This window comes from Xyrauchen texanus, chromosome 16, assembly GCF_025860055.1.
Source record: "Xyrauchen texanus isolate HMW12.3.18 chromosome 16, RBS_HiC_50CHRs, whole genome shotgun sequence".
Classification (NCBI taxonomy): Eukaryota; Metazoa; Chordata; class Actinopteri; order Cypriniformes; family Catostomidae; genus Xyrauchen; species Xyrauchen texanus.
The window spans coordinates 43084317-43099964 of NC_068291.1; the positions used below are offsets into that span (position 1 = coordinate 43084317).

General features: G+C 36.1%; 1 protein-coding gene across 1 annotated transcript in view; it reads left to right on the forward strand.

Moving 5' to 3' along the window:
• Positions 1–15153, forward strand: part of LOC127657387 (1-phosphatidylinositol 4,5-bisphosphate phosphodiesterase beta-1-like) — an 85521-nt gene extending 70368 nt beyond the window's left edge. The window contains 11 exon segments of the mRNA XM_052146146.1: positions 2229–2344; positions 2463–2598; positions 2728–2781; positions 5474–5693; positions 8359–8539; positions 8810–8886; positions 8973–9062; positions 12322–12379; positions 12472–12558; positions 14330–14369; positions 14372–15153. Of these exon segments, the coding sequence (XP_052002106.1) occupies positions 2229–2344; positions 2463–2598; positions 2728–2781; positions 5474–5693; positions 8359–8539; positions 8810–8886; positions 8973–9062; positions 12322–12379; positions 12472–12558; positions 14330–14369; positions 14372–14529 (1217 nt within the window). The 3' untranslated portion in view covers positions 14530–15153.
• The last annotated feature ends 495 nt before the right edge of the window (positions 15154–15648 follow it).

Below are 15648 nucleotides of genomic sequence, written 5' to 3' on the forward strand. Positions count from 1 at the left end.
CAATGCTACAGCGCTATGTCTCCTAGCAACCCAACTGATAAACAATGCTGCAGCGCTGTGTCTCCTAGCAACCCAACTGATAAACAATGCTAAAGCGCTAAGTCTCCTAGCAACCCAACTGATAAACAATGCTACAGCGCTATGTCTCCTAGCAACCCAACTGATAAACAATGCTACAGCGCTATGTCTCCTAGCAACCCAACTGATAAACAATGCTGCAGCGCTATGTCTCCTAGCAACCCAACTGATAAACAATGCTGCAGCGCTATGTCTCCTAGCAACCCAACTGATAAACAATGCTACAGCGCTATGTCTCCTAGCAACCCAACTGATAAACAATGCTGCAGCGCTATGTCTCCTAGCAACTCAACTGATAAACAATCCTACAGCGCTATGTCTCCTTGTAACCCAACTGATAAACAATGATACAGCGCTATGTCTCCTAGCAACCCAACTGCTAAACAATGCTACAGCGCTATGTCTCCTAGCAACCCAACTGATAAACAATGCTGCAGCGCTATGTCTCCTAGCAACCCAACTGATAAACGATGCTGCAGCACTATGTCTTCTAACAACCCAACTGATAAACAATGCTACAGCACTATGTCTCCTAGCAACCCAACTGATAAACAATGCTACAGCGCTATGTCTTCTAGCAACCCAACTGATAAACAATGCTACAGCACTATGTCTCCTAGCAACCCAACTGATAAACTATGCTACAGCGCTATGTCTTCTAGCAACCCAACTGATAAACATTGCTACAGCGCTATGTCTCCTAGCAACCCAACTGATAAACAATGCTACAGTGCTATGTCTCCTAGCAACCCAACTGATAAACAATGGTACAGCGCTATGTCTCCTAGCAGCCCAACTGATAAACAATGCTACAGCACTATGTCTCCTAGCAACCCAACTGATAAGCAATGCTACAGCGCTATGTCTCCTAGCAACCCAACTGATAAACAATGCTACAGCGCTATGTCTCCTAGCAACCCAACTAATAAACAATGCTGCAGCGCAATGTCTCCTAGCAACCCAACTGATAAACAATACTACAGCGCTATGTCTCCTAGCAACCCAACTGATAAGCAATGCTAAAGCGCTATGTCTCCTAGCAACCCAACTGATAAACAATGCTAAAGCGCTAGCATTTGTGTTTCAGTTGTACGATTATCAAAAGAGATTATAATGTTTTATAAACCTGTTTCTGTCGGCATTTGTGAAACCAGCTTTAATATCATGTAATGTGGAAACATACTAATTTATCGATATTACTTAATAAAGTGAATGTTTATCACTTACTTTTCTATATCTCTCTGAGTGTCGACATGTTTGTGTGACATCATGCCCCTGCATCTCGGCAAAATCAGAGTTGGGAATTTGTGCACGAGTCTACAAGTTGTAATTGATTAAAGATGCATTCCAGTGCACTTTTCCTAGTAGGAATTTGTCAAATCCGACTTTCCGAGTTGAATGGCTTTGAATACCACTAAGGTTAAAAAAGCTCTATATAAGTGCAGACCATTTACCATTTATGTAATTTCACTACAGTAAATACCTACACTTCTATAAGTTGAAACATGAAGAAAATGAATGTGTCACATATTGGGGCAGATTGCTGCCAATTTGTGAAAAAAATATAATTAAAATAACATAAAATCATGTTATGACAGTAATAGCCAGTAGATGGCAGCAGTTCTCTATGAAGCAACATTACTACTGTGTAGTAATTCTAAATTGTATCACACGTTATGCATTTGGATAGTAAAGGTTTCATTTTATTAACGGCCACTTAGACTTATCAAATCAAATAAATTGTTTGTGTGTATGTTCAGATGGGAAGTGGAGGAAAAGTCACCAAGTCTTGAAATGCTCAGACAAAGGAAACCATTTTTATTACATTGGAAAAGGTGTTTTCGGATCAAACAGTATAGGAAGGTTAAAGATAAAATAGACCATGAAATGCGAATCATTTAAGGAGTCAGATATCACATTAACAATGAGCAAAATGTCACTTTTAGAAAAATTTTAAGCAATGCTAATGAAATAGGCCAAGGTGGTATAAAATCATGAAAATTAAATGCAATATCTCACAACTGTTATGCAGCACTTTATTTTACAAAAATAACTCCAATGTTGTAGTTTGCCGACCAGGCTTGTTTTGTGTTTTTAACATGAATTTACTGTGTTTGACATGACTGACAGTATGGTTCTCTGGTAAACAGATGTGATTGAAGCGCTCTCCAACCCCATCAGATACGTGAACTTGATGGAGCAGAGATCCAAACAGCTCGCAGCTCTCACGCTAGAGGAAGGAGAAGAAGAGAAAGACACTAAAGAGGTAAATAAATCTCAACTTCTGTCTTATTCTAGAACCCCTATCCCAGTTTAAGGTGCAATGTTTAAAAAAGTCACAGAGGTTTTGGTCATGACTCTAGTGAAGGTTTCTTGTTCTTCAGGCAGAACCGGGTGTTGAACACCCCTCAGAGGTGAAAAGTGAACCCAAACCCGCCCCGGTAGAGAACGGACTGAGTCACACACCCAGTGCGGCTCCTAAACCCGCCTTGCAGATCAACGCACAGCCACAGTCTACAGGTGATACTCACATATCTTTAATCACGCATTTAACTTTAAAGAGATATGTACCGTCTATGAATTAATACAGGGCAGAAATGTGTTTAATGTAATAGGATATGCATACATTATATCTGTTGAGCTTTTCAGGCTCAACGAAACCAGCCACGAAGACTGAAGATCTTATCCACAGCGTCCTCACTGGTCAGTAACTGTTGTCATTTTGTTAGCTATTAGAACAGTAGTTACATTTCATTAACCCTTCATTGGTCTTAACGATCAAGTCCCTACTTTGAACCTAGAGTGTCAAATTGACCCTTTTTTAAGTTCAATTTCAAAAGCTTGTAATTAAGGCTCTGTTTGTTCTATCTCCCTATATTTGGTCTTAAACTGTGCGTCTAGGTGCCAGATAATACTACAAAAATATTTTTTCTCTATCACCTTCTGTCACAAAATACTGATCTGAAAGGCAGGGGGAGCCCCAACTCCGCCCATAGACATCCAGTCTTTTTGGCAAAGACTCTCCATAAAATTGTTGAAAAGGTCAAAATGTTATTACAAGAACAGACATACTAAAAATTTCACTCTCACACGTACATACACACACACACACACACACACACACACACACACACACTCAACACATAATTACATATGCACAGACACCCACAAACACTCACTGACAACAGACACAAATGTAAACACAAAAATGTAGTTCAGCAGAAAAATTATTATAAACAAATCACCGTTTGAATGTTACTGAATATTGATGATCAAATGTTGTACATCTTTGCAAACCGGAGGTTCTTAGCTTTCAAATGAAACCAAGGTCACACTTGTAGTCCATTCAGAGGCTGAGATATTCCACAAAACATGGGGAAAGGGCGGGGCATCTAAAATAGACTGGATGTCTATGGGCGGAGTCACAAACCACGTTTGGGCGCCCGCTGCTTTTCAGATCTGTATATTGGAATAGAAGGTGATAGAGAACACATTCTTATTTCTAGTGTTTGCTGCCACCTAGATGAACAAATAAGACCAAAAGTAGAGAGATAGAGCAAACAGAGCCTGTATTATAAGCTTTTGAAATTGAACATAAAAGGGTACATTAAAAAAAACGTTATAGTTTTATTGAGGGAAGCAAGGCTGTACATCGACAATATTAGACTCTCTTATTAAAAAAAATTCTAATATTAAGAATTCAAATATTTGTGAACATGTGCCATGGAAATGTAATAGTATACATATATATATATATATATATAATTATGTTCAGTAATTATCATTTAACAAATATGTATTAAGAACAATAGTCCAAACCTTGAAAGAGTAATTTTAATGCAGTCGTATAATAATTTGAAAATTATTTTTCTTTTTTCTGATTTGCTGGTTTGTTTGTTCTATATAATTGGCTATATATGTAAAATACATTTATTTTATTTATTTTAATATATACAGTGGGGTCCTAAAGTTTGAGACCACAATCCAAAGAGACAAAAGTCTGTTTATTTAAAAGTTTATTTAAGTTTATTTATTGTATCTTTATTTTATTTGGATCAAGATATCAAATGTTTTTTTATATAAAAAAAAAAAAAAATTCTGAAATTAATTTCTGAAAAGAAATGAATACACACAAACAAGCACACACACACACACACACACACACACATAAACACACACACAAACACGCACACACACACACAATCACGCACATAAACACGCACACAAATACACACACGCCACGCACACACACACACACATAAACACGCACACAAACACGCACGCACAAACACACTCACACAAACACACACAGGAGCACACACTCACACAAACACACACACACTCACACAAACACGCACACACAAACACGCACGCACAAACACACTCACACAAACACACACAGGAGCACACACACACACTCACACAAACACACACACACTCACACAAACGCACACACACACACACACACTCACACATAAACACGCACACAAACACACACACACATAAACACGCACACAAACACGCACGCACAAACACACTCACACAAACATACACAGGAGCACACACACTCACACAAACACACACACACACTCACACAAACGCACACACACGCACAAACACACACACTCACACAAACACACGCATGCACACACACACACGCGCAAACACACACACACACACTCACACAAACACACGCATGCACACACACTCACACAAACACACGCACACACACATGCACACACACACACTCACACATAAACACGCACACAAATACACACACATAAACACGCACACAAACACGCACGCACAAACACACTCACACAAACATACACAGGAGCACACACACACACTCACACAAACACACACACAAACGCACACACACACACATGCACAAACACACACACACACTCACACAAACACACGCATGCACACACACACACGCGCAAACACACACACTCACACAAACACACGCATGCACACACACTCACACAAACACACGCACACACACACACACGCACACACACATGCACGCACACACACGCATGCACACACACTCACACAAACACACACACACACACACACACAAACACACATATAAATTCTACATTATGAAATAAATATTTAATATTCTACACTAAGAAAGGCAGAAATTCATGCCCATTTCAACTATTTCAAAACATATTCTTGTATATTGAAGACCTGCAGATGAGGTGAGTTTTATTACGCAATCACTTTAAATCATTTTGAAGGGGCACAATAAATTATTAACATTTCTGATGTACTGCTTTAGCAAATCCATGGACATGAGTTTCAGAAAACGTCATTAAATATTGAGGAGGTTATATAATAAATGACTTTTTACAGTCTTTAAAATCTCTGTCTATTTCCTTCTCAGAGATGGAGGCTCAAACCATCGAGGAACTCAAGCAGCAGAAGATGTTTGTACGAGAACAGAGGAGACACTATAAAGAGATGAAAGATCTCATGAAGAAACATCACAAGAAGACCACTGAAATGATCAAGGAGCACACGGCCAAATACAACGAGTTCCAGCACGACCACCTCCGCAAACGAGCCGTCCTGCTGAAATCTGCCAAACGAGACGGTAAGAGAAGGTATGTACACTTGCTTGGCTTCTTTACTTCCTGTCCAGCCTTTGGCTGCCTTCAAGTTCTCCTGGAATGTTCCTAATGAGTCGGGAAATCAAGAATTTACGTTATGGGCAACTTTAATGTGGACAATGTTGGACAACACAATTCCCATTTTTGATTTGTAGTAAGTAGCCCCTAAGAAATATGCAAAAAAATTATAATAAATCATCAAATTGTTTATTATGTTTCCAGAAGTGATTATTCATGGTTTTGAGATGTTACAGTCATTACATCATAAATTAGCATAATTTATTCTGATTTAAAGTAATGACCAGCATCATCCAATCAATGCCAACCATGTTAAAATAAAATGATACATTATAAATTGTGAATCTATGTACTGATCATTGTCCCATGTGTGTCAAACATGTTGAGTGATCCAAACATCATCTACAGCTGAAACTGAACTTATAATAGGAAGTTTGCATTGAATGCACTTAACTGCATAGAGAGCTATAGGATGCTCCCTTGCACCCTATTTAGTGAATGACTTAACCTCCAGTGTGCTGTCTGTCTGCACTGGTCTCAGAACAGTTTGAAATGCATCTTATTTTCATCATAACTCCATATAAAGCCTCTGAAAGACACATTTATCAGTTTTTGGATGCACCCATTGATGGTCAATGTGAAACTGCACATTAAATATTGGATGTTTTCACTGAAACTGAGCCTACAGTCCATGAATGTGGTCATTGTGTTTAACAGTCATCGACGCCATGTTGTTGTGTCACATGACTCCATATGTCGAAAGTTTAAACCTTTACTATCTGCATAGATTCACCTGGACTGCGATCATTCGGTTTAAATTCAATTAAATTATGCGTTGATGTGGATGCGGGGTCACACGAGGTTAAATTGTCAACCAAATTGAATTGAGTAATCTTTAACATAAAAAACTGAAATAATAATAATACTATTATTTAAATTGTATTAATTTAATTTAGTTAAAATTACACAGTTCAGTTTGATGGAATTTTCTTCCTTTATGATGTCGTTTTAGTGCCAAGTCAAAACAATCTGTGATTTTAAGAATAAAGTCAAAATTACGAAAATAATGTAGGCGTAAGATTTCATGCTTACTGATAGTGTCACCTTGTGGCTGAGGTTGATACGACATGCTAATTGTTAGCTAGCAAGAAAAAAAAATATCATGTGTTATGACCTCTTGAGGAGGGAAAAATAAAAGATCTGAGAAAAGAAAATTCGGAAATTTTTAAAAAAGAAATTCTGATCATATTTAAAAGAAAGTTTTGGGGGTTTCAGTACGGAAGACCTGTACCACAATGTAAAAAAAAAAATTGTAAAAAAATAAATAAAAATGCTATTATTTCGAGATTAAAGTCTAAATGTTTCAGATTAAATGCTTTCGAGATTAAAGTCGAAGCTTTTCGAGATTAAAGTCGAAATGTTTTGAGAATAAAGTCGTAACATATATTCTTAGTGAAGTCAAACTGCTTCTGACATGGATCTAAACATAATAGTAGCTTTTTACTTTATGTGGCACGCTGACTCGTATGACAAGCTTAAACCATACGGCCTCTGCATTAATGGATGTGTTGATGGATTCTCACGTAATGTGATGTGGTTGAAAGTGTATTTCACCAATAATGACCCGAAAGTCATTGCAACATATTTCATTGAGACAGTAAAGAATAGAGATGGTTGTCCTAGAAGAATCCGTGCCGATCGTGGGACTGAAAACATTGCTATGGAGCAGATGCAAATCTTTCTTCGAAGAAATGCTACTGATGAATTTGCTTTTAACCGAGTTTCTTATACGGTTCAAGCAATCATAATCAAAGAATCGAAAGCTTTTGGAGCATACTCGAAAGAGAATATTCAGAATATATGTTACGACTTTATTCTCGAAACATTTCGACTTTAATCTCGAAAAGCTTCGACTTTATTCTCGAAACATTTCGACTTTAATCTCGAAACATTTCGACTTTAATCTCGAAATAATAGCATTTTTTTTTTTTTTTTTACATTGCGGTACAGGTGTTCCGTATTTCAGAGAGAAAATCAAACCAAAAATTATTTTGGCCCAAGAAAAATATAGTGTATTTTTGTAATTAAGGAAGGCCCTAACACACCTTAAATATTTTCTCCTAGTGAAATTATTTGTTTTTAACTTGCGGGCTTCCATAGTTCTGAAACTGAAATGCATAAATCTTAAAAATAAGCCAAAATATTTTTTCGAGTTCAGTACTTGCTAACAGTGTGATTTATTCTCTCTGTTATGGACCAATTTTGAAAGCATTGAATTTCTTGCAAGGTTTCTCATGCCAAAAAAAAAAAGAAGAAAAATCTGTATTGACGTTGATATTTATTGTTATTGTGAACGAATATTAGACTATACATCCTGGATCCCAGATCTGTAGCTATAGTAGCTTTTTGCATGCAAAATATTCTGACTGCGCCTGCGTGCCCCAAAGCTGTACAGATAACATTAAAAATGAAAACGTATGACCAAAATTAGCTTCCACCATTATGTCCAATTGACACACCCTGCCAGAAAGTCAATTGTCTACAACAGGCGTTCATTCCCACATGAGTTGAAGGCAGCATTTTTCAACTTGGCAAAATGTGAGAGTGAACAGGTGTTTCACAGACTCATATTTATCATCAGGTGTTTGTCGTCCAGTCCGGAGCACGGGCCGTCGTTCTTCAAGCAGGAACTGGCCAATTTGGATCAAGAGAGCGGACAGAAACTGTCAGAACTCAAAGAACAGCAGCAACAACAGCTGCTGAACCTGCGACAGGAACAATATTACAGCGAGAAATATCTGAAGAAAGAGCACATCAAGCAGGTGAGCTGAGGGTTGAGAATCAACAACTTATAACGACTAATAAGACTCCAAATGATTTTCATAGCTCCCCCTAAACGCTCTGATTAGATCGTTTTACAATCCGCCCCTCGGTGGGAATTCAGTCATTAAACCGTGTTGGGCGCATGGAGACTGGAATGAGGGAAATCAGACATCTGGAGTCTCCTGAGCGTCCTACAGAATATCATCACAAGTGCATTGAAGTTTATTCAGCAGCATAGATGATTTATTAATGTGATGCTGCATTTGTAGGTGATCGAGAAGTTGACCGTCATCGCAGAGGAAAGCCAGAGCAACCAAATGAAGAAACTCAAGGAACTGTGTGAAAAGTGAGTCTGTTACACATGTCATGACTTTCTTTAATAATTCATCAGGTCAGGTATCTTCAACCTCTCTGTTCTGTCTGTTTTCACAGAGAAAAGAAAGAGCTGAAGAAGAAAATGGACAAGAAGAGACAAGAGAAGATCAGTGACGCCAAATCAAAGGAGAAGCATTTAACAGAAGAGTGAGAATTCTTCCGATCTATCCTATCACCCATTTATCAGGATTATTAGACACTGTTATCTGTTTTAAACGAGGCAGTTTTTCCATTTTGCATGGCATTGTATCAGTGGACCCCTTTGTGCTGGTAAAATACTTTGTTTAAATGTATTTCAGAAAGATCATAGAAACACGGGCTTTAATGTTTTTAATGGTTTTAGAGAGAAATATTCTTAAAAGATTCGATTTTTTCCCCCATAAATGTTCTGGAGGGCAATTAAATGGAAAGAAAATGGATTTGTTCTATAAATCTGGCCTCTAGATGGCAATAAAGCACTCCACGTCACACCACATAATAACAGTCCCTGAGACAGTTTGCAGTACACACTGTATACATGTATGGACTGTATATATCGTTAAAAGTCTCGTTAAAAAATGTTTCACACTCTCTCATTTTTCAATTTGTCTTTTAACAATGTCCAACAATGTGTTCATGCATCACGGGAGATTTGTGTCATTTTTGTCATAAATATTCCCACCATTTCCATTTCATCATTTCCAGCACATCTGAAATTCTGTATTGTGATGAATGGAAATGACGCTGAGGGAAATGTATAGTTTTACCTTTTGAAATAAAATGGCCAAATCCTTTGTCTTAAGGCTAATTTCATAGCTATAAAACATAAAAACATATATTAACCCTTTAAGCGCTGAAGGTGTTTTTAATGATGTCCTGTTTCACCCAAAATTAAAGGCTTATAACTTGAAAAAATAAACAAACAAACAAACGAGCGTTTGGTATCACTGTAAAGAAAACTTTTTTTAAAATGTTTTAATTATATAGATTATGATACATTCTGAGTCTCAGCCTAAAAAACTGCTGTAAAACACACACATACACACACACACACACACACACACACACACACACACACACACACACACACACACACACAAAACAAACTTGAGGCAAAATTTACTTTTGTCTTATTTTTATAATTTGACATTTATATATTTCTGGATGTAAATAAGGAATCACCTCAACTGTATCTGATAAAAAAGTCTGTGTTGATACGACAAAGCAATCAAAAGTTATTGCATTACAAAAATTATTTATCATAGTGTCCAAAAACGCCTCCAAACAAATAAAAGATAATAATTGTACTAAAAGATAATAATTGTACATAAGAACTAATTACACATGCAAACACAACAATGACTAAAGGTTTGCATAGCATGCAGACATGATTTTAGTAATGAGATTTCACAGATTGAGTTTCATTCTGTGTCATTTGAGTCATCATTGAGTCTGTGTCATGTATTTGGCGCCATCTCCTGGTGACCATATGTAACATTGTGCTTCATGTGGATTATCTAATGATCTATACATCTGATTATCTTGTGTGTGGACTCGTTTGAAAGATAATCACCTCCTCTAAATAATGGTATGTGATATTTTATTTTTCGTGATGGTATATGTGAAAACGCGGCATATAAGCAACACCAACATGCATTAATTGTCAAAGACATTTGTATGCCTCTGCCACTTGGTGGCGCTATAATAGTAAAAAAAAAAACAGAAAATACAGCTCTAACTACAGAACCGTTGGTCCGATCGACTTGACATTTTGCATGCAGTGTCTTTTTCAAAGGTGCCATCAAAGTCTATGAGGATAGTCACATATCGACCAATTCGATTTTAGCAGCTATTTCACAAGATTAAAAAAGGCATATCGTAACGAAACGTGGTAGGCATATTTGTCTCTTGGTCCGAGAGGTCTGTGCAAAATTTGATAAAAGTTGGCCACCGGGAGGTTCTTTTGATTCATCACCGCAAAGGTACATCAAAACTTACATGGGGGGGTATGGCCACTTTTACTTAAACAGTTATAACTCTTGAACGGAATAAGGTTTTATCACCAAATTTGGTACACATAGGTATGGGGTCATTTTGAGGAGACACATGTTTTTTTATCTCTGCCTCTTGGTGGCGCTATAATAATAAAAAATCTTAAAATGGCTCTAACTATGGAGCCGTTGGTCCGATTGACTTGAAATTTTGCATGCAGGTGCTTCTATGAGGACAGTCGCATATTTAAAAAACATGGCTGTCATTGACCAGTCAAATTTTAGCAGCTATTTGAACTAGTCCTAGTCCTTTCACCTAAACAAATTAGTGCAGAAAGGTTCTCTGGAGTCCCAATCTCAATAATTATATAAAAAAGTTTTCGATGCAATGTTTCAGCAGGCCCAAGTGGGGGTGTAAACTTTTTCTTAAATTGTTAAAACTCTTAAACGGAATGATATATCATCACCAAATTTAAAACAAGAGGTAATTCTGAGGACACATGAAAAACATTGGGTACCTCTGCCTCTTGGTGGCGCTATAACAGTCAGAAATGTAACAAAATCTCTCTGTACTACCTAACCTGATGTTTCTGACAATTAAGGCACTTTAACATTGTTGTAGTTGCAAACAAACTGTCTAATTAATACTTAATATCTGTTACATATGTACTTAAAGGCTCTTAAATGCTTGAATCCAGTTAATCACTGCGTGCAGCTATATTTTGCTTTTATAAATGCTTTTTTCTTCTTCTCACGGGCCCATCCAAGCTTAAAGGGTTCAATCATATTTACACACTTTTTGCATAATTGTTTGCATACATTCATACATATATTATTATTATTTTATTTTAATTTTTTTGCATAAAATTACAGCTGTATTGGAAATTGCGGTCATTGAAAAGTTATATTTATCTTAATTTTTCTTTGTTTTGTCTCATATTTCATCTCATGCATGCTCTTCACTGACACTTTTGTCCAATTGGTTAACAAGTACACTAACGTTTAAATTATTATAAAATGTATTTGGGTTTAAATTGTTTGAAAATGATGCCACAGCTGATCATTTCAGCACAGTCATAATTTTGGGAAATGTATAGGAATAATTTCCACACAATAAATGTATCATAGTTTTAAACATTTAATCATTTGTATTTATATAATAGATTTCATAGTTTAATATTGAAAGTCTGGGTCTAGGACAAGACTAAAACAGTCAAATCTGTACATAAAAAACATTTGAAAAGTACCAAAAATAAATAATGAAGACCTGGTAAAAAAGTTTCCAAGTCGGTTTTAATGTGACCTTCATATAACAAATATAAAATTGATGAAATCTGTACTTTTTAATACAAATCAACCCCTTGGACACGATCTTTGCATCTTAAATCGCTGCAGACAAATCATTAGTGTTGACTGTGATTTGTGTTTGATTTTAGGGAGAAACTGGAGATCAACAGGACGTATGTGCATGAGGTGGTGCACCACATTAAGAGGGTAAAACCGTTCCTTGATTTTTCTACAAGAATGTAAAAGTTGTTTCTGCACACTTCATCCATTAATGTTGTTTTGTCATTTTCTTTTGCCAGTTGGAAGACGCTCAGACAAAAAGACATGAGAAGCTCGTTGAAACACATAAGAATATTTTACAACAGATACTTGATGAGAAACCCAAGGTACGAATTTACTGTGCTGTATGACATAGTACCATAGTATCGTTTTTGGACCATGGCATATCTCAAAGTATCATGATGTTCCCGTCAATAACATTTCCAGTAAATGTTGCATTCATTACATCATCCTCATTGACTTTCTGCAGCTGTCATCCACCATAATGCCTTCTGTGTTCATCAACAACATTCAACTGACATTTTACACAGAACTGAATATTCTGCCATCATTTACTCACCCTCATGTTGTTCCAAAGCCATGTGACCTTCTTTTCAAACCTAACAAAGATGGTTTTATAAGTATTTACTAGTGTGAAAAGTTCAGATCATGGACAAATCTCTGGCTTATCCACATTTGACAGTGTCGCACCAGATCAGACATGTTTTAACATCGAGGTCTTTTCATAGATTTATTTGTCCAAATGTAATCTGTATTGCCTCGTGCTGTTAAAAGCCTGGAAAGGATATTGGACCGAATCTATCAATACTGTCTCATTTCACATTATGGGCTGACTCATACAGTCATCTCACAGCAGACAGTATTCACTCGCTGTGCCACATCACATGCGCAATTACAGATAACAGAATTGCGTGAAACAAATATAACTTTCACAATCATAAGCATGTTATTTAATCCCTTATACTCTGACAAATTGTGGGCGAAAGCCCAAAAATGCACCACTCTCGAATGTAAAAGTTCACCATTCACACATACTGTCGACTAATTGCAAAAAGTTGGTCTTATTTTTCAGAAAACCCCCCCCACATAAAAAAAGACTCCAATTATTCTGAAATAATATTGTATGTGTTTATAATCTTATGGTAAACAAACTCTGCAAACATGTTCACTCTACCCCAATTTGAAAAGTCTCACTTTATTCCACTAGGTGGCAGTAAGCATTAGAAAAAAAATATTTTTGTCTGTATTACATTCCATCACAATATACAGATGTGAAATGTAGGTGGCGCTCTAATGCATTTTATCCCTCACAGATGTGCTCGTCCATAGACATTCAGTCTAATGTTCAGTTCAAGCAACATCCTCATTATTTCATTGAATATCTCGTCCTCTGAGTGGACTACAAGCTCAATCTAGGTGTCATTAGAAAGCTGAGATTCTCTCCTTTGCAAAGATATATAACATTAAATATGTATGAAAACATATTTTTCTGATGATTTGTTTTGCATGCTTTTCCTTTTGGATGGTATATTTGAGCTATTTTTGTCTTACAGCAGCAGATCAGAGCATGAAAGATACATTTGTATTTGATGACTTACAGAAATCATATTTCACTTTGTGATTCTTTTGACAATCTTTCAAACTGTGGTATTAGGGCAACAAAATGAACTATACAGTCACATTTCTGAGAATGAGAGCTTTCATTGGATATATAACTTGCCCATATAGGTGCTATGTGAAGGACTTTTAATTTCATATACATATGTCTACCCCCTTACTTCTAGGGGGCGCTAATTTCCAATGCAAATGTTTTGTGGTGTAATTTTGTTATTTTAAGTACCATAAATGCAGAATTATACCTTTCTCTTAACAGTTCAGATTCTAAGCTTTCAAATGATACCTCACATGCCCGACTCATGTATACGGAGACTTTACCCCCCCCCCCCAACAAGCCAGATGGGGTTTATTCAAATCACTAACGCTAAATCTGAGCAATAGTAAAAGTCCTTGTTACAAAGTGCTTATGTTCCTCGTTTTTAAGTCGCAATGCTGATTTAATATCAGGCCTGTTATTGATACAACAATGTCTCCTGACAGCTTCAGAATGATCTAGACCAGGAATACCAGGACAAATTTCGCGACTTCCGCTGGAGATCCAGGAGTTTGTGCATGAAAGCACCAAGAGAAAGACTGAAGATGGAGAACAGGAAGTTCTGCCCTCATCTGGCACGCTGGAGAAACTCACGCAGAAGGGCGCACAATCTGAAGATGACACGGAAGAAGAGAAGAAAGACTGATCATACGATGACCTTCAGGATTGCTTCCCAGTTCACTTTGACATTTTATCACTGACATATTAGACATTTTAAGGGTTGTGTTTGCTCCAGAAGATATCAACCACAGACAGAAGGAGAGTTTTTGGATGCAAGTCATGGACGTATGGCGCAATGTAGGTTTTTTATGCATTCATGTATTTTATTTGAGTTTTTGTACAAATCAAGGTTTAACGTGTGAATTATTTCTAGTGTCTGTCGGGGTGCTTCTCATAAAAATGAGTGATTCATAGTTTAAAGAGGGTTCAGGACATGAGCACTGATTTGTAATTTCATGCACTGTATGGAGAAATGATTACTGTACTAGTACTGTATTGTACTGTAGAGATTATTTCACATTTTACGAGTGAATCTTACAAAAAAAATTGGGTCAATTTACCCCAAAAACAACCCGGGTCATATTTCACCCCAAAAACGAAAAGAAAAAAATTAGAATAGTCATTTATTTTAGGATTTCTTGCATTGTGACATTATTGTTATGCCAATTATGGTGTATAATTGTTTTACAGTTGCATTAATGCATCATTGTTTTTTCACTGTATCATATATATATATATATATATATATATATATTATGGCAGTAATGAAAAATTGGGGTGTTAATAATGTCACAATTAAATTTGTATTTTCTTTAAGCAAATTATAACTTATTATATATTTATTTATTTCGGTTTAAGATGAAATATGACCTGGACAAGTTCTAAGAAATGATATGTTACTTACAGGTAAGTCTATTTTATGACCATTACAATTTTTATATTATTATTATTTTTATTTTAGGTTGTTTATTTGTTTATTTATTTATTTATCATGTCTATAAATCACACCAACACACATTGTTATTATTATTGCACAGTAAAATATACATTATTACTGTACTATACAATACTATACAGTACTACATTATTATTTTATTTATTTAAATGTTGTATAAATATGTTACAATTTCAATAATATATATATATATATATATATATATATATATATATATATATATATATTATATATATATTTTTTTGCATAACAATAAGGAAAGTGAGATTTTATTTGACAGTAATGAGATTAAATTGTCATGAAATGAAT